This window comes from Lepidochelys kempii, chromosome 7, assembly GCF_965140285.1.
Source record: "Lepidochelys kempii isolate rLepKem1 chromosome 7, rLepKem1.hap1, whole genome shotgun sequence".
Classification (NCBI taxonomy): Eukaryota; Metazoa; Chordata; order Testudines; family Cheloniidae; genus Lepidochelys; species Lepidochelys kempii.
In genome coordinates, this window is record NC_136386.1 from 25,097,215 (window position 1) to 25,121,255 (window position 24,041).

The 24,041-nt window shown below is 40.3% G+C and overlaps 1 protein-coding gene across 28 annotated transcripts in view; it reads right to left on the bottom strand.

The window, feature by feature from the left end:
• The window catches only part of SLMAP (sarcolemma associated protein), a 161,785-nt gene extending 140,600 nt beyond the window's left edge, over positions 1 to 21,185 (bottom strand). For 9 of the 28 annotated variants that reach the window (XM_073351463.2, XM_073351454.2, XM_073351465.2 and 6 more), the window contains exons 1-2: positions 21,026 to 21,182; positions 19,432 to 20,900 (exon numbers count right to left, since the gene is read on the bottom strand). In XM_073351463.2, the coding sequence (XP_073207564.1) occupies positions 19,432 to 19,629 (198 nt within the window). In that variant the 5' untranslated portion in view covers positions 19,630 to 20,900; positions 21,026 to 21,182. Of the gene's footprint in view, positions 1 to 19,431; positions 20,901 to 21,025 lie in introns of all 28 variants that reach the window. The other 19 variants (XM_073351448.1, XM_073351449.2, XM_073351450.1 and 16 more) reach the window with 5 other exon arrangements.
• Between the last annotated feature and the right edge of the window lie 2,856 nt (positions 21,186 to 24,041).

Genomic DNA, 24,041 nt, shown 5'->3' on the forward strand with positions numbered 1-24,041 from the left:
GCTTGCAGACCTGGTGCTTCCAAGCCCGTGCCTGAATGTCTACACTGGATTCTAAATCTGGGTTTAAAATTGCCAGACCCAGGTCTCAAACATGTCCATACTAGAATATGCAGACTTCTGACTCCAGTCTGCAGCTTCAGCTACACCATATGAACCACCACCAGACTTGGTCCCAAGTCACAGAAGAACTCAGGCTCTGACCCACCCTGCCAGCAGGGTCCTAGGACCCAAGTCTTGAGTGCTTGCTGACCTCAATCACACTGATCTGCACGTGGATGGAAGGAGGGCTTGGACTCAAACTTGAGTCAGAGCCTGGGCTTAGCGTGCAGTTTATCTACATGATACAGTAATACTAGTAATCAGACCCATGTGGTCACAACACTGGGCAATAAACCCCTATTGTATTCAATTTTTAGAGTAATTTCTCAGTCACAATTATAAAAGTACACCAATATAAGGATCACTCACTATTAAAAACTTGCCTCTAGATGAAAAGTTGTATGCTGTGTAAGAGTCCAATGGGTTACTGAAGTCTCCACTCTGCTTTAATACTTGAACACACACAAAAATAATATAAAGTTAAATATTGCGAAGTGTTTAAAGTTTTTGCTCCCAATTGTTACAGCAATATTATAAAAATTGCTTTTAAACATCAGTTAACAAGTTAAAACACAAGATACAAAATTACCAACAAGATCTAATCTCTGAAACTGTTTTGTATGATTAAGGCCATTATAAAGTAAGATTCGTAAACCCATTGAGCAGATGTAGTTTTGAAAGATACAGAAAAGTAGTGAAGATTTCATATTGCGGGCCTTTGTAAACACTGCAGTTACAAAGAAAAGGGGGTACACAGGGATAGTTCCCAAAAATACAAGTTTTAGATTTCAAAAACAGGAGTAGTCATTAGGGACAATAGCAGAGAGGGACAATACTACTTTATTATTAACGTACAGCCTAAGCCTATACTACCCTGATCACCTTCTTCCCCTTTTGTAATAGACAGAAATGGAATTTAGTCTTAAATAAGAGTCGATTTCTGCAGTTACATTAGCAGCTAAACTAAGTTCTTACCCCAAAATTCCTGTTACTGAGATCTCCAGGCTATAAGAACCTTCAAGTATAAACTTATCTAACTCTAATACATAAAATGCAAGATACATCTTTAAAATACTGGAAAGATTCCAGTGGCAATAATAAAATATAGGATAGGGCCTGCTTTTCAAATCACAGTTCTCTTTTACACCCCAGGAAAAACTTTAAGTGGCACAACTGCCGTATTTATATTGAATGTAAGACAACTAGTTGTACAACTACAAACATCTCAAGATGATCCAAAATAAAGCTGTGTTTGGGTGGGAAAGGGGGACGAGGGAGTCAAGTTGATACATGACGAGTACCTTCATTTGGTCAGCTGAGCAAAATAAAAAAGCCCAATCACTTTTGTATTAAAAGTCCATCAGAACTCTTCTCCTCTTATCAGCATTTACTATGTCACACACAACATAGGATACTGGTTGGCTGAATAATAAATCACAAAACTATGCCAGAATAGCTGAAGTTGGTTTTAACTTCATTCATCATTAGATGGAAGTAGGAATATTTCATGGCTAACAAGCATTCATGTCAGCAAAATCACAGCAAACAGTTACCTTAAATAGACTATGCTTCTGCAAGAAACTGATAAAATATTTCTCTTCAATCACAAAGTACTAACATTTAGGCTCTTTAAAACTGGGAGCTGGAGTTGCAGGTCACATGCTTCCTCCCAGTTATGCACTGTACAGGAAGTCATATATAGGACTTCCTGTCTTTTAGGTACAGCAGCTGAGAGGGTGACCTCTGAGCTGCAGCTGGCAGGCTGAAGGATGGGAAAGGGACATTTGCAGGAATCAGCAGCTGCCTGTGGGGAGAACTCTCAGCTAGGAAGAGTGTGAAACCCTGAAAGCAAGCCTGTAAAGGCTGCAAAGCCTGGAAGACAAGAGTGGGACAAGACCCTAAGGAGCTGTGCGGCATCTGTGTTGTGTTGAACTTTGACAATAACAAAGTTGTGAAACAAACTGGAGCAATAGCTTTGGGGCATGATTTTACTGTCCCTGGCCAGTGGCTCAGCTCATCAGCCTAAGTCTTGTCTACATAAAGAAACTGACCAGTAGCTATTGTGGAATAAGCTATTTTGCAATAGATTCTTGTGTGGACACTTACGGAATAAAGTGACTTTGGAAGCACACAAATTATTCTGCAATAAAATGACTTTTATTCTGAAATGGAGTGTCCAAATATAGAGCTATTCTGAGACAGCTATTGAGGAATAACTAGCTATTTTGATCTATTTCCCTGTGTAGACGAGCCCTTGCACACGGTTAACAGGGCAGAAAAGTAAGAGAAGTGAAGCTGAGAGCTAGGAAAAAGAGTCTAGTTCAAAAGGCATTTGACAGCATTTCCAAAATGCACTCAGACTACACTCTAGATGTATTCCAGATACCTAGATGTATTTCAAGGGCTTGTTACTGAAATACACTGCTTCATTCTCCTTTCACACTTATTCCAGAGAAAGAGAGCTTAAACATTTCAGATGAATGCAGATACTAAGGTGTGTTAGAAGTAAGACAGCTTGAAGTACTCATACCATTCCTGGGTTTGTAGACAACAACCTGGATTTAATTTATATGGTAAACGGCACCCTGTGCACTATGTGGATATTTTATGTTCTTGTTGGACTATCTCAGGGGTAGACAACCTATGGCACACGTGCCAAAAGTGGCATGCGACATGATTTTCAGTGGCACTCACACTGACCGGGTCCTGGTCACCAGTCCGGGGGCTCTGCATTTTAATTTAAATTTTAAATGAAGCTTCTTAAACATTTTAAAAACCTTATTTACTTTGCATACAACAATATTTTAGTTAGATATTATAGAAAGAGACCTTCTAAAATGTTAAAAATGTATTACTGGCATGCGAAACCTTAAATTAGAGTGAATAAATGAAGACTCGGCACACCACTTCTGAAAAGTTGCCGACCCCGGGACTATCTTATTCAGAAAGCAGGGAGGCAAACATATTCTGCACTAACAAAAACTTCCAAGTGATATAGTCCATTAATAGAGCTGGCCCTGAGTGGAGCATATTACAGTTGACTAGCCTTGTGGAAACATACGGGTAAAACAAGTCCACCAATTTGTGACAATAGATATTAATGACAAAATTCTGCTCTCACATTTCAATGGGAAGTCTACATTTATATCAGTGAAAATGTTGCATATATATCCGAGAGCAGAATTCAAGTTTTGAAAGAGAGCTGTTGGTTAATGCGCCGGTGCAGTACATTTTGTTCAGGTACAAAATATTGAGTTTTCCACTTTCATTCTTTTTGTGTTCAAATTTGGAAGTCAGAGGGTGTCAGTATACCATACAGATACTTTTAAGAGTTCCAATCAACTGTCTAGAAGACAAATTTAATTGAAAGTTAGGATGAATACATGGGGAAAGAAGTATGCCTTCAAATGTTCAGAAATATCGATAACAGAGAACATGTGTTTCTATGTCACATGCAGTATAATTCTGTACCATTACATTTAATACAGTCAATAGAAACACAGGTCTACTAAGTCTCCCTTTCATAAAGCACTAAGATCCCTACCCACATTCTAAACAGCTGGTTTACGGTCAGATAGGATTTGTATTTCTGTGAAATGCCCTGCTCAACAATTACTGTGGCTGTATCTAATGCCAACTTGCTATCCTTACATTTAAGTTTCTTCTGTTGCTTCAGAGATTGTGAAGGTATGGGTCTCCTTTTGGTGTAGATGTGTATTCCTGGCTTTCATGCTCTCTCTCTCTAGTATGTGTAGTCTAGGAAAAAAAATGTTCAAATGAAGAAGAACACAAAAAATATGAGTTTCCCCTTGAGTATTTAAAAAGGAAGTAGTGGTTGACAGCCATCAAGCGAAAGTACTCTTATTTCCACTCTTACAGAACTAATCATGTATTTTCATTTGATGTTTCATTTTCTTCCATCAAGTACATTTTAGCAGAAACTAAGGATTTAAATATTGTTTTAAAAAGTTAACCAGTTAAATGATGAAAATGATATTGTTTAACTGGCTAACTGTCGGGGCGCTCCCACCAGGCAAACAGCTATAGGCCTAAAGTCCTATATCCTTGGAAAAAGCATAAAAAGCTTCTCTACCCTTCTGTATTAGCATGTCTGAGTCTGCATTGGATGAATCTTTTAGTGCTTAGGGTGACTGTCTCCATTTTCATTCAACGTTTGACCTCTCTGACAAGACTAGCGAAGAAGTAAGTTGCAGTGGTAAGTTGCAATGTGGACACAACACTTCTTAAAAAAAAAAAAAAAAAAAAAGGGGGGGGGGGGGGGAGGGTGACTGTGACTAAGCTTTTAATGAACAAATAACCTGAAAAGTTCCAAAAATGGAAGACCCTCAAGCCACGCTGAATATATATTCTAAAGCTTAATAACATAAATATCAAAACTATTTATCCTCAAAGCCATTTCACATTTAACTGAGAAAAATTCCTATAACTGTAGTAAGAGTTAAACAGCTCTAAGAAATGACATTTTAAATTAACCATTAGTTAGAGATGCCTTCCATGGTCAATGATTTTTTTAAAAAGTTTTGTCTACACAACAGGCTCTCATAACCAAATACTATTCTTCTCACATTTCAAAAAATAAACAGCATTGCACTTCGCATATGCGAGTTCATTAATTCAGTTTCAACAAAAGAGTTTTAAAATACTTTACTGATATGTTGTGCTTAATAAAGTACACTTTATACAAACAGAATCTGACAATGCTTCAGTACTGTCTGTACAGAAATTTAAGACGGTTTAAATACCAATTGAGATTAAGAACTTTTCACTGGTTTCCATTCACAGTTCACATTACATTATGTAGATAATTAGATCTTAAATACTGAATACAAATGATTTTACAGTAAAATGGAGGATATACAACTCAGATACCAAAATAAAGAATCCATCACAAGTTCATATAGCAGGAAAAAGCCTAATGTCAACAGCACTTCTAGTTGCCTTTCCAAAGAGCTTATTTACTCTCCTTTTGAAAAGGACTGTAGTTTAAAAGGAAAAAAAAAGTCAGTTAGTTACATAAGGCCTTCTCTACACTAGAAAATTAAGTTGTCTTGATGAAAAATCCACAGCCCTGAGCAGCATTATTAAGCTGACCTAATCCCCGCTGCGGACAGTGCTGTCATCAGAAGAATTCTTCTATCAACCTAGCTATCGCCTCTCACAGAGGTGTATTACCTACATCCATCGGAGAGTCCTTCCCATCAGCATAGGTAGTGTCTACACTGAAGCGCTACAGCAGCTTAAATAGTAGCAGGTAGTTTTACAAAAATACAGTTGACTGACTGCACTGATCTTTTACAGTTAAGACATTCAGAATAGACCTATGATTCTATAATAACAGCATATTTTGTCTAGTCATCTCAGCTTGCGTTACGAAGAAATGCAAGTCAGTATCAGGAGGCAAACGAGTCACAATTTAAATCTGCCTTAAGAGAAAAGATGAGACTTCTGCCTTTATAAATCTTTTCTGTTCCTTGAAGGAGTTTCAAATAAGATAACCAATCACAGTAACACTATATTTGAAGAGTAGTATTTGGATATTATTGCTTTCCAAAAAGATGCATAATTTTTAGCAATTATGTCTTTGGGAGATTACCTTAACAAGATGATGTACACCATCTGCATCTGCCTCAGTAGTTTTGAAAGTGCAAGACAAGGTTGTGTATTTAATATTTCTATTAAGTAGCACCCAGAGTCCTCACAATCAGGATTGGAGCACCTATTCTACATTCTCTATAAAGACTGACAAAGGCACAGTCCTTACCCCAAAGAGCTTAAATGGTAAGACAAACAACATACAAAAAGTTGAAGAGTGATAAAATTCGATACAAATATTGTGTTTTTTAAAATGACAAATGGATATTTTTAGGTCCGTATAACCTGAAAGTTATGAACACCAGAGTTACGAACTGACCAGTCAACCACAAAACTAGTAGGGGAACACTCCAGACCCTCCTGGAGGTGGCTATTCACCAGGTGAGTATTAGAGTGCTTCAAGGAATGGAAAAAGAGATTCATCAGCACAAAAAGCCACCTATTGGAGGTTAGAAAATGTAGGAACAGAGTGAGAATTGCTAAAAGTCAAGGTGAATTAGCTCTTGCCAAGGAAACTAAAATAAATTACAAGTTTTTTAAAATTATATAAATAAAAAGAGAATAAGGAAGGATGAGGCTGGGCCACTATGTAGTGGATGTGACGGAGGTTAAAGATAATATAGGTATGGCCCAAAAATTAAATGAATACTTTGCTTCGGTTGTCCCTAAGGATGATGATATGGAACATAGGCATGAAGGCAGGACAGCTGCTGGAAACTAACATATCTGAAGTGGAAGGAAAGCTTAAAGAGCTCAAATCGGGGGTTTTGGGGGGAGGGGAGGAAAAAGAAGGGAAGGACCAGATAACTTCTATCCCAGAATACTGACTGAACTGACACATGAGATCTCTAGTCCAGTAGCAAGGATTTTTAATGCATCTATCTATTCAGAGGTAGCAGCATATTGCTGAGAAACATCTAATGTCGTATATTTAAGAAAGGGGGGGGGGAAATGATCTGGGCAACTACAATCCTATTAGTTTGACCTCAGTAGCATGCAAGGTTTTAAAACAAATTGTGAAGGAAAGAATATGTCCATGAATTTAATTAAACAGTAAAGGGAATATAATGCAACACTGATTTGCCAAAGTAGATCATGCTGAACAAACCTGATTTCCTTCTTTGAGAAAACCACCAATTTTTAGATAAGGGTAATGAAGTACAGTAGAACCTGAGAGTTACCAACACCAGAGTTATGAACTGACCAGTCAACCACACACCTCATTTGGAACCGGAAGTACATAATCAGGAAGCTGCAGAGACATAAAAAACCCAAAACGAAATACAGTATAGTACTGTGTTACTTAAAAAAACCAAAGGGAAAGCAGCATTTTTCTTCTGCATAGTAAAGTTTCAAAGCTATATTAAGTCAATGTTCAGTTGTAAACTTTTGAAAGAACAACCACCATAACCTTTTGTTCAGAGTTCCAAACATTTCAAAGTTACGAACAATCTCCATTCCCGAGGTGTTCATAATTCAGAGCTTCTGTTGTAGGTCTAATATACTTTGACTTCAGTAAAGCATTTCACATGGTACTATTATCATTTAAATTAGCAAAGTTGGGAATTTGTATAAGAATGATATTGTGGATAAAGAACTATCCAGAGGGCAGAAGGCAATGAATTGTGCTGAAACATGAACTATCAGACTCGAGGAAGGTTACTAGGGGAGTTCTTCAACAACTGGTCTTGGGACCAATTTTATTCAATATTTTTAATTAATGACCGTGGCATACAGAGTAGAAATATGCTAATGAAATTTGCTGATGATATAACCGTTGGGAGGCCTCATCAATACAGAGGAGCAGAAAATTAGAAAGGAAGATCTGGATGACCTTGAAGACTGGACTAACAGAAATGAGATTAAATTTTACAGTAGGAAGGGCAAAGTCATGCACTTAGAGTCTAATAAGAAGAAATGTCATCTACAAGCCGGGCACTCATCAGTTGGAAATGACAAAGGAGAAAGAGAGAGACCTGGGTGTGTTGCTCGATCACTGTACAACTATGAGCCGCCAATGTGATTCAGCTGTGAATGAGGCCAATGTGATCCTAGGATGCATCAGGCGAAACATTTCCAGTAGAGATTGAGAAGTATTAATGCCATTACACAAAGCAATGGTAAAGTCTCATTTGGAATACTGTGTACAATTCTCCTCATCCATGTTCAGAAAGATGAATTCAAACTGGAACAGACGCAGAAAAGAGCTAGCAGAATGATCAGGGGGAATGGAGAGTCTGTAGTATGAGAGGAAACTAGAAGAGCTTCACTTGTTTAACCTAGCAACAAGATTACAGAAGGGGATATGATTGCTCTCTATAAATACATCAGGGTAACACACACCAAGAAGGGTGAAAAAGCCGTTTAAGCTAAAGGACAACGTTGACAAGAACAAATGGGTATAAACCGGGCATGAACAAATTCAGGCTGGAAATCAGAAGGAGATTTCTGCTAGAGACAGAGAGATGGACAAGTGTATTAATGTGATTGTACAACAGAGGTGCTTATGATAGTAAGGGGGAGGGCTCAACAGCCCTGAGGCTCATTTCAGCTTTGTGTCATGTGTTCAGAAAGGGATTTCCCACCACTCACCCACACCGCTGGCCCATGAACCACAGCTTCAGAGTCACTGTGATAAGGCATGTATCCTTGTGAAATGTTCATGTGTTAACATCTTCAAAAATTTGGAGTACCTTTACTAGTTTTTTCCCCTAACAAGACCACTATATCTGGTCCCAGGTGCAATAAAACACTACTCAAAACACTAAATATCTCAAATAATTGGTTCTTAAAGATTAATATTTACAGAAACAAAGTTTTAAAATGTAAACTGAGTCACATGTACCACAAAATATTGTTGACATTTAGAAAACTTGCCTTACAGATAATCTACATGCCACTCCCACTTTTTGCTGCAAGGCTGCAATTTCCTCAAAACACCAGGAAGTAGCAGAAAAAAAACTTAGCTGAACAGAGAATAGCACTGCTAGGACCACTTGTGACTGACATGCAGTGCATTTAACAAAAAAAAACACACACCCACAAAAAAAAATTAAAAAAAAAATTTAAAAAAAAACACCAAAAACCCATAAACACCTGGAATGCAGTTCAGTCAACTATCACAGCTAAAATCTGCAAAATAAGGAAAAGCAAAAAGTTGAACTGAAGAAAGCCTGTGAGAAGTGCTACTGAGGTGTGTCTCACAAAATTTCAATAAGTGGTTATTATAAACAAGTATGAGGGCCAGAAGCCCGATCTTACAAAACCAGGAGATCTGCCTGGTGCTCAAGATTGTTTTGGTTTTTTTCCCCCACAACACCCAGTACAAGATGTTTGGATTAGCTACCAGACACCAAGAGTGTGTCTACATTGCAATAAAAAACCTGCAGCTGGCCTGTGAGAGCCAACTGAGACTCATAGGGCTCAGGCTGCAGGATTGTTTCATTGTAGTGTAACTTCTGGACTGGAGCTGGGGCCTGGACTCTAGCCCAAGCCCAGAAGCCTATACTGCAATGAAACTGTCCCACAGCCTGAGCCCCGCAAGCCCAAGTTGGCTGGCATGGGCCAGCTGCTGTGCCTAATTGCAAAACAGACATACCCTCAGTGATTCTGCAGCCTTATGAAAGCCCATTCACAGAACATATGTACAAAACTGACAATACCTGCAGAAAATCTAGTTTAGTGTCTAATGTAGTTGAACAGTTACTGCATCACCATTACTTGTTTATCATTCCTACAGGGCCACCTGTTCACGACAGTTGCTGAAAATGCACTGCTGGAAACATTTTTAGACAATAAGTTCTTCCACCGAAAACAGGAAGAGCTGCATAAGGGAAAGGAGCTGTCAGCAAGGAACAGTCAGCACTGTCTTTTTTTCCCTACACTAAGACTGGTGACGGAGATGCTCTGGGTGAAAAGCTCAATATGTGGGCATCTTTTGCCCAATGAGAGTGGGCTGACAATTCCTGCAAATGAACATCCACCTGTAGTGTTTGTAATCCCAATATAAACAACCCAAATACCACATGTTGTTAACCAGGAAGTATAACTGATTTGAAACCAGAACGACAACCTTTTCACATAGGTTATTCTTACAGAAAACCAGAGTTAACTGCAAACATAGTGAAACAAGCCTATTTTAAATTATTCAGTTTTAATAGTCCGAAGTGTTATTGTAGTACAATCAGTTTTTAAAATTATATGTATACTGCTTGTTACAGTCAATTACATGGGGCAGAGCTTTTTCTTTCCTTTTTCACAGCATTAACTCAAGCCATTTTTGAAGCTTTGAATATGCAGCAAATACACTGAAAGAGCCCACGTACCCTACAGCAAGCATTTACCGTTATGAGAAAACCAGTTCAAGAATGCAAAGGCAATATGATGCATAGCAGTCAACATTTTCAATATTTTTTTTTGCAAAAATATTCTGAATACATTAATACACACCTCCCACAGGTATATGTGAATAATTACATTGCATTAAATCCATTTGTGAATAATTGCTCACTCAAAATTAAGAAAAAGCAGCACTATACCAAGGCACGACTTAGGAACACAAGAATTTCCATGCCAGATCAGAACAGTACCAGACGTTTCAAAGAACGTGCAAAAAAATAGCTGTCACCTGCAGGTATAGGAAAAACCTGTCCATAGGGGAGGTTTTCTTCCTAAGCCTGAAACATAAGGGTTTACAGCCCTTGTAAAATCTCATTCAAGTACACAAATTTAAAAAAAAAAAATCTAATCAACATGTTGGTATTCCTAGCTCAGGACTGATATTCCATGATTGCAATCGATCAGCCCCAAAAATTACGGTATTAGTTCTCTGGCAACAGCTCTAGTTGGTATCTCTCTGGGGAAATCCCGATTAGGAGGCAATAACTGACGTCAATAATTCATGGCTGGCACCCCATCTACTCTAGATTTGAAAACAAATGTTGTGATAGCAGTAAAGTGTGGTCAAATTAAGAACTCTGTGCACCCAGTTCTTTTTACTTACACCACTGTCAATTTGGATAATTTATTTGGGATCACAGAATAGAACAGACATAAAATAATAATAAAACAAAAAAAAATTAAGTGAGAGGAGTATGAGATTTCATCTTCTTACTGGAATGCTTCTCTTGGGCATTGAAATATCACCCTCATCACCAGGGATAAAGGTCAACATTTGGAAGTGTGCAAGAGAAAATGCCTCAATTTACTTGACAAGGGCCACTCAACACAAACAAACAGCAGCACTGAAATTTGCTAAAAGATACTTGTAACTGACTTCTTTCCAGCTGAGAGCAGAACACCACAGCCTCAAGGCAGGAGTATTAAAGGGAAAATTAACATAAGAACCACCATACTGGGTCAGATCACTAGTTCAGCTAATCCAGTATCTTGTCTCCAGCAGCAGTCAGCACAAAATACTTCAGAGTAAGGCTGAACAAATCATAATGTAATAATCTGCTCCCCACAAGGCAAATGCCCGACTTTTAATAATTAGAGACTAGTTAAACCCTGAGAGAGGTTCGATGTTTTATTTCCCACTAAAACTTTTTAAGTGGGATTTACGGCAACAATTCTGGTTATCCTGTTCATTCAGACAAGTATCTAATCCCTCTTTGGATCTTTCCAAGTTCTTGGCTTCCATGACATCCCGCGGCAATGAGTTCCATAGTCTAATTATGTGTTGCATGAAAACTTATTTCCCATTATCAGTTTTTGAATTTGTTGCTTGTCAGTTTCATTAAGAAACTACTGCTACCTTCTCTGTACCATTTTTCCATGCTCATATTATTCTCAACACTGTGTTGTGAGCTCTCTCATTCAGCAAAATCCTTTTTCGAACAGGGTGATAAATACTGAACATAGTATTCCAGATGATGGCAAACCATTGCTTTATATAATGGTGTCATAATATTTTTATATTCTTCTCCATTCCTTATGTATCCTGACATTGTTTGCTATTTTTTAAGCCTCAGCTGCCACTAGACAGAGGTTTTCATTCATCTGTCCACAGTGATGCCCAGGTCCTTTACTGGAGGGGATACTGTTAATTATTAGTTCTCATTTTTCCTTCCAATGTGCATTACTTATTTTTCCCCCATAGATTTTTAAGACCAGGTCATCTAGCCTGATCTCCTTTATGAACATTAAAACTTAAACTACCATCACACTACCCATTTATTTAGCGTGGTTAGGTCCCTCTGAAGCTTGTCATAGTCCTCTCTGGACTTGACTAACCGAACAATTGACATTTGAAAACTTTGTCACCTTACTACTCAACCCCTTTTCCAGACTGTACATGCATTGAACACCACCTCTCCTAGTATGGAACCCCATGGCAACCCACTTCAGTTTTTGCATTAATGAAAATTGACCACCTATTCCTAACTTTTTTTACATCTCATGTTTTTTGATTCATGACAATACTTTGTCTCTCACCCTATGGCTAATTAGTTTATTTAAAAGCCTCTGGTGAACGGATCTTTTTGAAAGCCTAAATATCTGAAGGGAATTTCAGGGTTCCACCAAGGACTTTCACTCTAAATTGGAAGTGTTCCAACATTTCAGCCGGGAAGAAGTCACACCAAGAGTTCTACAGTATTTGAAGTTGCAATTTTTCAAGCAAAAGTTGTTCAGGGTTTGAGACTGTATTAAAATTAAATAGGTTTTTTAAAAAGTTTTTACATGTGAACAGCTCATATATTATGGGTATGTTTTAGGAGCGGAAGTAAAGGGATGCTGAACAATTATTTTATTAAAAATTTCAGAGAGACTTAGTCTCTCTCTCTCACTTCCCATGTGTCAAGTAACCCACTCTCTCTTTCCAATCCCTCCTTAAAGTGATGACTCAATCTTTAATAGAATATTTAAAAAACAAGTTAGAAATAGTTTCGGGTAGAACTTGTCCCCAAAAGCTTGAGACCAGTTTTTATGATTTAAAAAACTTTGTTTCTCTTTCCTCTCTACCTTTGAGTGAAAAGCCCACAAGCAAAGCAGGGCATGACTGTCTACACAAGGAAAACAGTAAAACTGACTATTCTTAGAGTGCTGCCAAATACAAAAAGAAACTTTTAAAAAGATTTTTTCCCCCATCCCCTTTTAGTCACAGTGATCTTCAGTGCAACCTCTAACAGTAATTTTTTTTTCAGTGTTACTTCTAACAGCAATTTTTTTCAGACAGAAGTGCAGATTTTAGTTACACGTGACCCTTTAAACCAGGGGTTCTCATCGCAAGGTTATTACATGGGGGAGGGGGGAGGGAGAAAGAGAGAGGTCGGTGTCCATAAGCTGTCAGCCTCCACCCCAAACCCTGCTTTGCCTCCTGTATTTATAATGGTGTTAAATATATTTTAAAAAGTGTTTTTAATTTATAAGGAGGAGGGCGTTGCACTCAGAAGCTTGCTATATGAAAGGGGTCGCCAGTACAAAAGTTTGAGAACCAGTGCTTTAAACCCTATTTTCACTTGGCTTTCTATTACTCATTTCCCACAAAACCTGTCCCCACTTTCACACACCACTTTTTTTTTTTTTTTTTTTTAAACTGTTAGTACCATTTTAGTCTTACATAGATGTAAGCTTCTTTGAGCAGGGAGCTTTTTCACACATATGTAAAGCACACTATACAGCGTATGGTACTGAAATCTTTCAACAAAAAGTTCCATGACATTTTTAGACAGTGATTTAGTGTAGCATATGTAGCAGCCTCAAAACCAGTATGGCAACCAGTCATTCTCAAATAAGCTTGGTATCCAGGGTGGATAAAAGTAAGTTTTCTTAAAAAAATAAAGCTATTTAAATTAATTTGAAATTGAAAATTTAAATTAAAGGCCTAAACACAATTAACAGTATTTAAAATTAAATTAAAAAAATATGCAAGCAGTATGTTTGCCACCAAGTTTCAAAAGAAAGTCAAGCCATTGACTAAGCTCCTGGAATCAGAGCTTGCTGAAGTGCTAAACCAGCAGTCACCTCTTCTGCAGGTACAGAGAGCACAAACCGAGAAACCAATTAGGCTTGAAAAAGCAGGAAAGCTGGTTCTCCCTCTTCCAATCTATGAATAAAAACTGGTGAGAGAAGGAATTCGCCCTGTAGTAAAATCCTGAAGGACATGGTGACATCAATTCACTAACTACAAATGGTTTTTAAAAGGTAAGTCAGTTTTAAATGTAAAACATGTTTTGGTAAACTTTTTTCTTGTGTGTCCAGCACATAAAGTCATTTTCTAGTAAAAAAATTAAATGCTGGCTATTGTCCACTTCTCACCGAATGCCAATTTCCATCCAAAGAGAGCTGACACAAATTACAAGTAAAAACAACAAGGAGTCCAGTGGCACCTTAAAGTCTAACAGATTTATTTGGGCATAAGCTTTCGTGGGCTAGAACCCACTTCACTGGATGCATGGAGTGAAAATTACAGTTGCAGGCATTATTATACTGACACATGAAGAGAAGAGAGTTACCTCACAAGTTAAGAACTAGTGCTGACAGGGCCAATTCCATCAGGGTGGATGTAGTCCACTCCCAATAATAGATGAGGAGGTGTCAATGCCAGGAGAGGCAAAGCTGCTTTTGTAATGAGCCAGCCACTCCCAGTCCCTAATAAAACCCATATTAATGGTGTTAAATTTGCAAATGAATTTTAGTTCTACAGTTGCTCTTTGAAGTCTGTTTCTGACTTTTTTTTGTTCAGGTATAGCTACTTTTAAATCTGTTATAGAAGGTCCAGGAAAACTGAAGTGTTCTCCTACTGGCTTTTGTATGTTACCATTCCTGATGTCCGATTTGTGTCCATTTATTCTTTTATGTAGGGACTGTCCGGTTTGGCCAATGTACATGGCAGAGGGGCATTGCTGGCACATGAGGGCATATATAACATTAGTAGATGTGGAGGTGAATGAGCCACTGATGGTCTTGCTGATGTGGTTGGGTCCTCTGATGGCGTCGCTAGAGTAGATATGGGGACAGAGTAGGCAACGAGGTTTGCTACAGGGATTGGTTCCTGGATTAGTGTTTCTGTGGTGTGGTATGTAGTTGCTGGTGAGTATTTGCTTAAGGTTGGGGAGCTGTCTGTAAGCGAGGACTGGCCTGCCTCCCAAGGTCTGTGAGAGTGAGGGATCGTTTTCCAGAATAGGTTGTAGATAGTTGATAATGTGCTGGAGAGGTGTTAGCTGGGGGCTGTATGTGATGGCCAGTGGCGTTCTGTTATTTTCCTTGTTGGGCCTGTCCTGTAGTTGGTGATTTCTGGGTACCCATCTTGCTCTGTCAATCTGTTTCTTCACTTTCCCAGGTGGGTATTGCAGTTTTAAGAATGCTTGATAAAGATCTTGTAGGTGTTTGTCTCTGTCTGAGGGATTGGAGCAAATTCGGTTGTACCTCAGGGCTTGGCTGTAGACAATGGATCATGTGATGTGTCCTGGATGGAAGCTGGAGGCATGTAGGTAAGTACAGCAGTCAGTAGGTTTCCGGAAAAGGGTGGTGTTTATGTGACCATCACTTATTTGCCCTGTAGTGTCCAGGAAGTGGATCTCTTGTGGGGACTGGTCCAGGCAATCGATCTCTTGTGTGGACTGTCCAGGCTGAGGTCGACAGTGGGACGGAAGTTGTTGAAATCATGGTGGAATTCCTCAAGGGCTTCTTTTCCATGGGTCCATATGATGAAGGGGTCATCAACGTAGGGCAAGTAGAGGAGGAGCGCTAGGGTACGAGAGCTGAGGAAGCGCTGTTCTAAGTCAGCCATAAAAATGTTGGCATACTGTGGGTTCATGCGGCTACCCATAGCAGTGCCACTAACTTAAAGGTATAAGTTGTCTCTAAATCTGAAATGGTTGTGGGTGAGGACAAAGTCACAAAGCTCAGCCACCAGATGTGCCATGGGCCTCATCAGGGATACTGTTCTTGACAGCTTGTAGTCCATCCTCATGTGGAATATTGGTATAAAGAGCTTCTACATCCATGGTGGCCAGGATGGTGTTTTCAGGAAGATCACCAATGCATTGTAGTTTCCTCAGGAAGTCAGTGGGGTCTCAAAGATAGCTAGGAGTGCTGGTAGCGTAGGGTCTGAGGAGAGAGTCCAAATAGCCAGATAACCCTGCTGTAAGAGTGCCTATGCCTGAGATGATGGGGTGTGGGTTCTAGCCCACGAAAGCTTATGCCCAAATAAATCTGTTAGTCTTTAAGGTGCCACCGGACTCCTTGTTGTTTTTGTGGATACAGACTAACACGACTACCCCATGATACTTGACACTATACAAGTACAAAATTAATCTTAGTTAGAAAATGGTGAATGATGCATTTCTAACAACTAAAAATTAAAAATCTGAATAAATGTCTATTGAGGTATATAATTGCTTAAATAAATGTGTATAAATATAATTTAGATTCCTGGTTACCAAAAAGCACCAAATTTGCTGTGAAGACTATATTTACTTGCACATCAATATGTTTTACTGGTTACCAATCGAAAATCAACTTTTTTTTTAAATAAAAACAGCAAAAGCACAAATGCAAAATAAAATTAAAGTTGATGATTGAAATTATGGTTTCCTGTTTAAAAATCAGTCTAATTTATTGGTACCTCAAATCATTATGCCACTTGCGATGCACTTCTATGAAAATTTCTCCCCATTATAAAATATTCTTAAAATTACTGCCTAAACTGTCACAAAAGGTCGACTTAATAAGGTATTCTGTTCCATCAGCAAGCTTCTGAGAAATGATTACATATTACGTTAATCAGTATGACAAAGACATTAGATCACTGGTGGGCTAATGACATTCCTGGGTAAGAGTGGTTATTATAATGGCTGGCTCTGCTAACCATTTGTTATTTCAGTGTTTATGTGCAAATGTTACTAGCATGTTTAATTATGTAATTATTGTGTTTTTTGTTTGCACTGTGCAAGCACTGCAGATTCTGTAAGAGTAAGGAATTATAAGCAATATAGCTGAATATTTGTGATTGATCATAAAGGAAAAGTCAAGGACCATATGCATCTGTCTTCAGCTGCCTTTTCACTACAAAGTTTTTATTTATTATTATAAGAATCCTTGGGACTAGAACCCAAGTCTGCAGAGTTTAGGATAGCTAATGTAATCACATCGCCACCGAGAGGTCCTATAAAGCCAAGGAGCACTGTGAAGACTAGGCACCGCAAGAAGTGTCGCCCAAAAGGTCCAGAGTGACAGCATCCTGTAGCCTTCTAATTGGCCCATTCTCACTCTTTAACCCTGGATGGTGTCCCAGAATGTTGCCTAAACAACTATGCAGTAGGCCAGAAGTCTAACTCCAGAGCTCACCCCACTTTCTGTTCTCTAGTCTCCAACTCCAGCCTGATGCTGATCCTGACTCCTGCCTGTCCTTCCCACCTCTAGGAATTACTCCAATTCCTTGTTCATTGACTACCACCTCATGACTGTCCTTGACTTGGGGACACCAGCCCAGTCACAGCTGCTAGGCCAGATTGTAAGGGACTGGGGTGTAGGCAATCATGTTGTGATATCATTAAAACTACATTCTCCCTCCACCCCCAAAAGCCACCTTAACTTCTTGCAATTTATTGCTCATATAGGACTTCAAGCAGACCCTGAGACTGAACTCCCCCATTTATCCACACAACAAGTATACAATTCAAGTTGCCCCACATTGTTACACCAGCATGCTTCAACCCTGTTTCAGAAGGACCACCTTCAAGAAAGAAAATGTAGTGGATTCTCCATTCATTCCTGGGTATCTGCCAAAACTACCAACAAGATTACCAGTTACAGTTATGGGTTTATTATGTGGACATCTGTCCAGAAGTACTTAACCAAGGCCAGCTCCTCATATGTTACAGGCCATCCACCATCAAATCCCTACATCTTTTATTCACTACCAATTTGGGCAAATCCAGACCTGTAATTTAAATATGAAAGATTAAGTAAACCACTACAAATCCAGAGTCATGCAAAGAAAATAAAGCAATTTAAAAACTCGTTTATTTGATTTCTGTTAGTATGTCTAACACTAACAACTCTGGATTAAAAATAATTCAGTTGCCTATGTTGTAAGTTCTGCCATCCATTTAGTTGATTTGCCCAACATCAAAGTCGCTCTGTGCATCAGTTTAACTATCTGTAAAAATATTCACTGACCTTACAAGGTTGTTGTGAGGCTTAATTATGTTTGTAAAGCACCGAGAAACTTGGATGGAAGGCATTATATGCAAAAAATGTCATCAGAAATGCTAGACTAGATTGGAACAGACATTTTAGGTGACTGAGTCCAACCCACTACGTAAAACAGGAAAGACCGCATATATAATCTCAAATTGAAAACATTAAATTTTATAGACTCATGTTAGGATCCAAAATGGATTTCATATACTGCATTATGCAGAATATAAAAAAAATCCAGTAAAATATTAATTCACATAAATAGCAGTTTGTGATAATTATGTGTAAGCAACTTCAAAGTCATGACACAACCCAGCCTTAAGAAATTAAACTCTTGGCTTGTCCCATCATGCCTAAGTATTGAATAACATATAGTAATTATTAGAAGATTTAAGAACTCTTACTGCACCATGTGGTTCCTTATGCTGGGTCACAATTTTAAACAACAGTTGGTTACCTGACTATTCTATTAGAATTAACTGAATTATTGAAAAGTACTCCAAAGAGAAGCATCAGAGTGCAAAACTGAACAGCAGCAAATAAGGAAGCACTAGGCCAGGGAATTTTTAATACATATTTTTAAAGCACATTGCTTTTTGACTGACTGAAGCTTGTGCACAAAGCACAGCTTTTGCTATTAGTTAGCAATTGAAATTTAACATGACAGCTTAAGCAAAATAGCTTTGGTTAACCCAGTTCAGTCCCTAGCGGACAAAACAAGTATTACAAAGCCCCTAAACATTTTATGACCGCCGTCATCCTTATTTGAGAAGGCTAGGCCCAGGTTAAGATAACACACTGCATGTTTTAACTCCATCTCACTAGCAATGAGAGCAGATTTCATAGGCCATTCATTATAATCATTGCAGCTAATGTTATCCTGATTGCACATAAGTTAAGACTAAAATATTTTGTCCAACATTCAAAAATGCAAGTACATAGAATACCATATAAAACAGATTTTAGCCATTTATAATGCTTTGTTTTTGGGACAGTTGCTCAAAATGACATGTTCACCACTAAAATTGTAAGCCTTTTACCGAATATAAAATACACTGTACATATTAGAAAGACTAAACATTTGTTTATACACAATGAACTGTGCTTTAGGAAAAACAACAATTCTCTTAGAGAAATGCAATCTAAATTTAAGGTAAGAAGTTTCCAAAATAAACATTTGCTTACAGTAACTTTTTCAGGTTTTATCATTTCAGTTTTTGTATTACATAGAATAAGACTTCTGACATCATGCTTTCACAGGAATGAACAACGAACATGGGCAATCTTCAGAATTCACCAGTTCCCTCTGCTAACAATTTTATGTTTTTATAATGTTTAATAAATCCTGTTCTCAAGCTTTTCCTTTAGCAGGGCTTTATCAATTTAACTGAAAATCAGAATTCCTGATGACAACATACACCTTACTTGCTTCAAATGTGACCATACTGACTATTTAGAGGGAAACTTCAAGCCAGTTGCAGTTTACAGGAACTTGCAGAAACCCGACCCTTGATTAAAATAATCTAGCATTTCATTAATTATTCTCCCCCTTTCAAACACAAACGGACTTACCTTGCCTGTCTTGTGGTCGAACCAGACAAGGGCATGGTTCCTGGACAACACTTTACAGTCAAAAGTAGCATTATTCTGAGCTGGCCGGCAGCGAGCCACCGAACGGCCGATTTTGACAGGCTCATCCAGGTAGACATGACGCTCCTGAAATGGATGAGAGTTCGGGCGGCAAGTGAAGATAGCCAAGGCTGAAGGCATCGAGGACAGATTGGGGATGTCACGCCAAACAGGGATGAAGAGAAACTCTTCCTGATCCAGACTGCCTTCCAAAGATTTTTATCCCAAATCTCCCCCACAATTTTACATTAAAGCAGGACAAATGTTACCTATACATGAGATGCCTAACAACTCATTGTTGCAGTGTGTAAACTGATCCTGGCAATAATCCAGTGAAAAAGCCCCATTATGTCCTTTAACAGTATCAGCAGCACCCTGGAAAAAATCTAGAAGGCGCAACTTTCAATCCATGCTCATCAGGAAGAGCAGGAACAAACATCTGACTTCACAGAAGAGAAGCAAGACTCCCCAAAGGTGGAGATGTCTTTAAATCCAAGTAGATGAGTCACACACAAATACTTGTGTTGGGGATTCAGACTGCCTTCTTTTTCTTCCTTCTTCTGTAAACAGCACTTACCAAAAATTTGACCAATGCAGCATGAAAGCAAGGAAAGATTTAGGGATCGGGAGCCAGGGGATAAAAAACATTTAGCATCCAGCCAGCCTCACAGCCCAGATCAAGAGATGGAGAATGCGTATGAAGCATTCGCTCCACAAAAGACAGTCAGTTTAGTTGATCCACATGGCAGTCCACATTTCATTTTCTTCAGACATTAAGATAAAGTAGCGTGGGTGGTCCTCGACTAGAGGTAGCAAAGCTGCACTGTTCTCTTCCCCTACACCAGAAAAAGCTGACCTGAGGCTAGAGTTGCAATTGGCCACTCAGGTATGGAATTTGATAAAGGGTGGAGAGGGGCTTCAAACTCTTCTCCACCCCCGGAGAAACTAAGAGGAAGGGTCTTCCAGGACGAACTGAAGGGGTGAGGGCCTCCTCAACTGGGAGGGGAGTGGCAGCCAGGGGACTTGCAGGCGCTCACGAAGGTTGGGCTGACAGAAGAAGGGATCGCCCCTCAGGCGAGGGGCAGGGGTGGATGTCTCAGCGAGGTGGGCCGCCTTAGGAGGGCGGAGGGGTGTCTCTCACGGGGGCTAGCTACAATAAGTCTCAGGGAGGAATCTCCCGGAGGTCTCCCGCCGCCCGGCCAAAGGGGGAGGGATCTGTTCCGCTCAGGGTCTCCGCAGGTGGCTGTGCATCGGGATGCCGTTTGTCGCTCTCTCCTGAGGAGCAGGGTCTCCGCTGGCCCAGCGGGGCTGGCCCTGCTCCGGCTGCGGGGGAGGCCTGGAAGCCGGGCCCGGATGCCTCCCGCTCAGTGTCGTTCTCAAGCGGCCGCCGACAACGAAAACTTTCTTCTGACCTGCAAAACCAAAACAAACCCGATCAGGCTGAGCCCCGGCCTGGCGGCCCCCTCCCCGGCCCGGAGCTCCCCGGCCCAGCGAACGGCAGAGGGGCACGCGAGCGCTCCTCTCCCTCCCTTCTTACCTTCCCAGCAGCCGCCGCCGCCGCCATAGTGACTGGAAACCTACCCGGTGTAGCAGCCGCGCTGCCGGGGAGAGGAAGGGGGGAGGGAGGGCTGGCACCCGGGAGAGGGAGGAGCCGCTGTGAACTGAGCCTGACCGAAGCATACGCCAGCGACCGCCTACCCTCTCCTGCGCAAGCGCCGGGCTCGCTCGCACAGCAGTGCGCCGATGTGGGGCGCGCGCACCTGCGTGCTGTGGCGAATGAAGCCGCGGCGGAACTTTGTTCCCCGGCCCTGACCCCGATGTCTCCTGTGGGCTCCGCTTCCGGGTTGGGGGGTGGGGGGCGAGGAGAAGAGAGGGGCACCGGGACGGCGCTTTGAGGGTGTGGCGTGGGGCGGGGCCGAGAGAGGCTTTCCCGAGGGGCTGGCAAAGGGGAATGTTGTGCTCTGTGAAGAGCCGGAGAAGAGGGGTTGTTGCTCTGGGGCTGATGGAGGAGGAGGAGGGGAAAAGCCATCGCCCCAAGGCTGGAGAGGGAGGTTCCACTGAGGAAAGGTTAGAAGGTAGAGCAGTCAGGACTCGGAGATGCTGCCCCTGAAAGTGAGCCTGTCTGAGCAGGGCCCCAATGCCCTTTCTCCACACACACAGTGGGGAAGTTGCTAAAAACTCACCCGTTTCATGGGGCTGCATTTCATCTTAGTTTAAATAAAGCTCCAAGGCAGGACTTCACTTACAAACCTAAGTGTACTTTTCATGCACATAAAAATTTAGTTCCCTTCACAACCCCCTGTGTTCCCTCTATATCTTCTTGCCTTAGCCTCAACTTTTACATTCTTACCACCATGACATGAAACCTACAGCACTTACTTGCTAAATGTTGTGCAATAAGTCTATATTTTGGAGTGTCTCAGTGCAATCACAGCTTCTGATAGCTACAGAATAAGATTGGAAAAGACATTAGCATGACTGAATTGAAGAGGAAAGGCCAGGAGAGAACAGAGATTGGTGAGTCATCAAATACAGCTGTAATTTTGTCACAGGTCATGGTGGTCACAGAAATCATTAATTTGAATTGTCTGTGAAATATTGGAAATGACTGTAAAAAACACATTTGATTAGGCCCCCCCAAACTGAGTGGCATGGAAACCTGGCACGAAGTCACAACACCACTCAGGTTTGGCTCGTTCATATTTCCATAGGCACAGGCAAGCCAAACCTGAGTGATGCTGTGATGTGACCCCATGCACCAGGTTGCATTTCCCAGAGCAGAAATCGAGGCCTAATCGCATGGGAAAGGAGCCTCTGCTGCAGGATTAGTGCGAGGTTGGCTCTCTCTCCAACACATTCCAGACTCACCTTTCAGTACCTATGCTATATTCTTGTGTATGATGATGTAGCAAAACCTACATTATTTAGTGACTTATGTATTTTTCCCCACACCTCTGCTGTGAAATTTACTAAAAATTTCCATACCAAACTCATAACCTTAATCAGCAATATAATAACACCTAGCTCTTATATAGTGCTTTCCATAAGCCTGTCTGAAAGCATTTTAGAAAGGAAGTCAACATTATTATCCCCATTTTACAGATAGGGACAGAGCAAGGAACACGACAGAGTCAAGAAGAGAACCCAGGTTTCCCAAGTCCTAGTTTAGTGGTTTATTCACTTGGCTATGCTGCCTCTCTAAAGCAATCTAGCAGAAGATGGTTAAAGAATTAGAAATTGAAGCCATGGTAGCAGACAAGATCATTCCATGGCAGGATATATGGAAAGAAGAGAGAACCAACGACATAGCTTTGAAGGATGCCATTGGAGAGAGGTGAGGAGAATGATACACAACCATTTGAAAAAGACATAGTGAACAGTCAGTGAGGCTGGGAGGAACTGGATGAATCAAAAGCCCAAGCAGATGAGGGGGTGATTGACAGTAATGGAAAGGTCAACCCCCCCCCCAAAAAAATAAAGCTAAGGTCTTTGTGCTTGGCAAGAAAAATGATCTTAGGGGAGTGGAGGGTGTAGAAGCCAGGTGACAGTGAATCAAATAAGGAGTTAGGGACAGGGAAGTCAAATCTAAGGTGAAAAACAAGAGGGCATGATTTTGGAAATAAAAGGGTAATGGGTATGTCATAGTAGAAGCAAGATGGATCTACACAAATGAATCTCAAACTTCAAGACCTTGCTTATCACTTCCAAGACTCAAAAGTATTTGGCATACCGCCTTTATAATTGTCATCAACAATTTTTAGTAGATTGTTATTCTTACCCTATACCTCAAATTTACCCATATACCATGTGACTGAGGCCCACATACCACAAGTTGAAAATCAGTTCTCTAGCGAGTTTTTATTATCTAGGCTACTGTGTTAAGGTATGCTGTATGAAAGTAGGAAGAAAATAAAGGAGATCAGGGAGAGGGAGGAAGTGGTAGAAAGTGCAGCAGAATTTAGATTCATTTGAGGAAAGAGATTTAGAGACGAGAAGCAGATATAAGGACATTTTAAAGTTAGCAAGAATAGTAAAAAAGGAGATAAGGGAGCATAGCTGTCCAATTCTCAGCCTGGGCTCTGCCAAAATCTCCCCACTGATATAAAATAAACACGTGTTAAGTATTTGAGAGATTGGGGCCTTATCCATCTCCTCTCTAAATTTAAATCCTATTCTTTTCATCTCTTTCCATATGGAAGTCTCTCCATGCTGCTATTTAATTTCATTGCCAGTCTCTGGACCCCTCTGTTTCTGCTGTGTCCTACTTGACATTGGCTGACCATTGTTCCAGGCATATACTGGTTTATATAATTGCACTATCATATTATTTTCGATATCATTCTTATACCAGGAGTTCTGAACCTTTTCTATACTGCAAGCCAATTTTCCGTATTAGGACCTGTATATCAGCAGCACCCTACCCATTTAGCTAGGATCTAGCTGGTAGCCCCCTCCCATTTTGCAGTTTGAAAAGGCAGGGTGGTCATGACCCCCAGACAAATGCTCACAACTTCCAGTGTGAATACCTCTTCTTTATACAGCCAAATAATTTG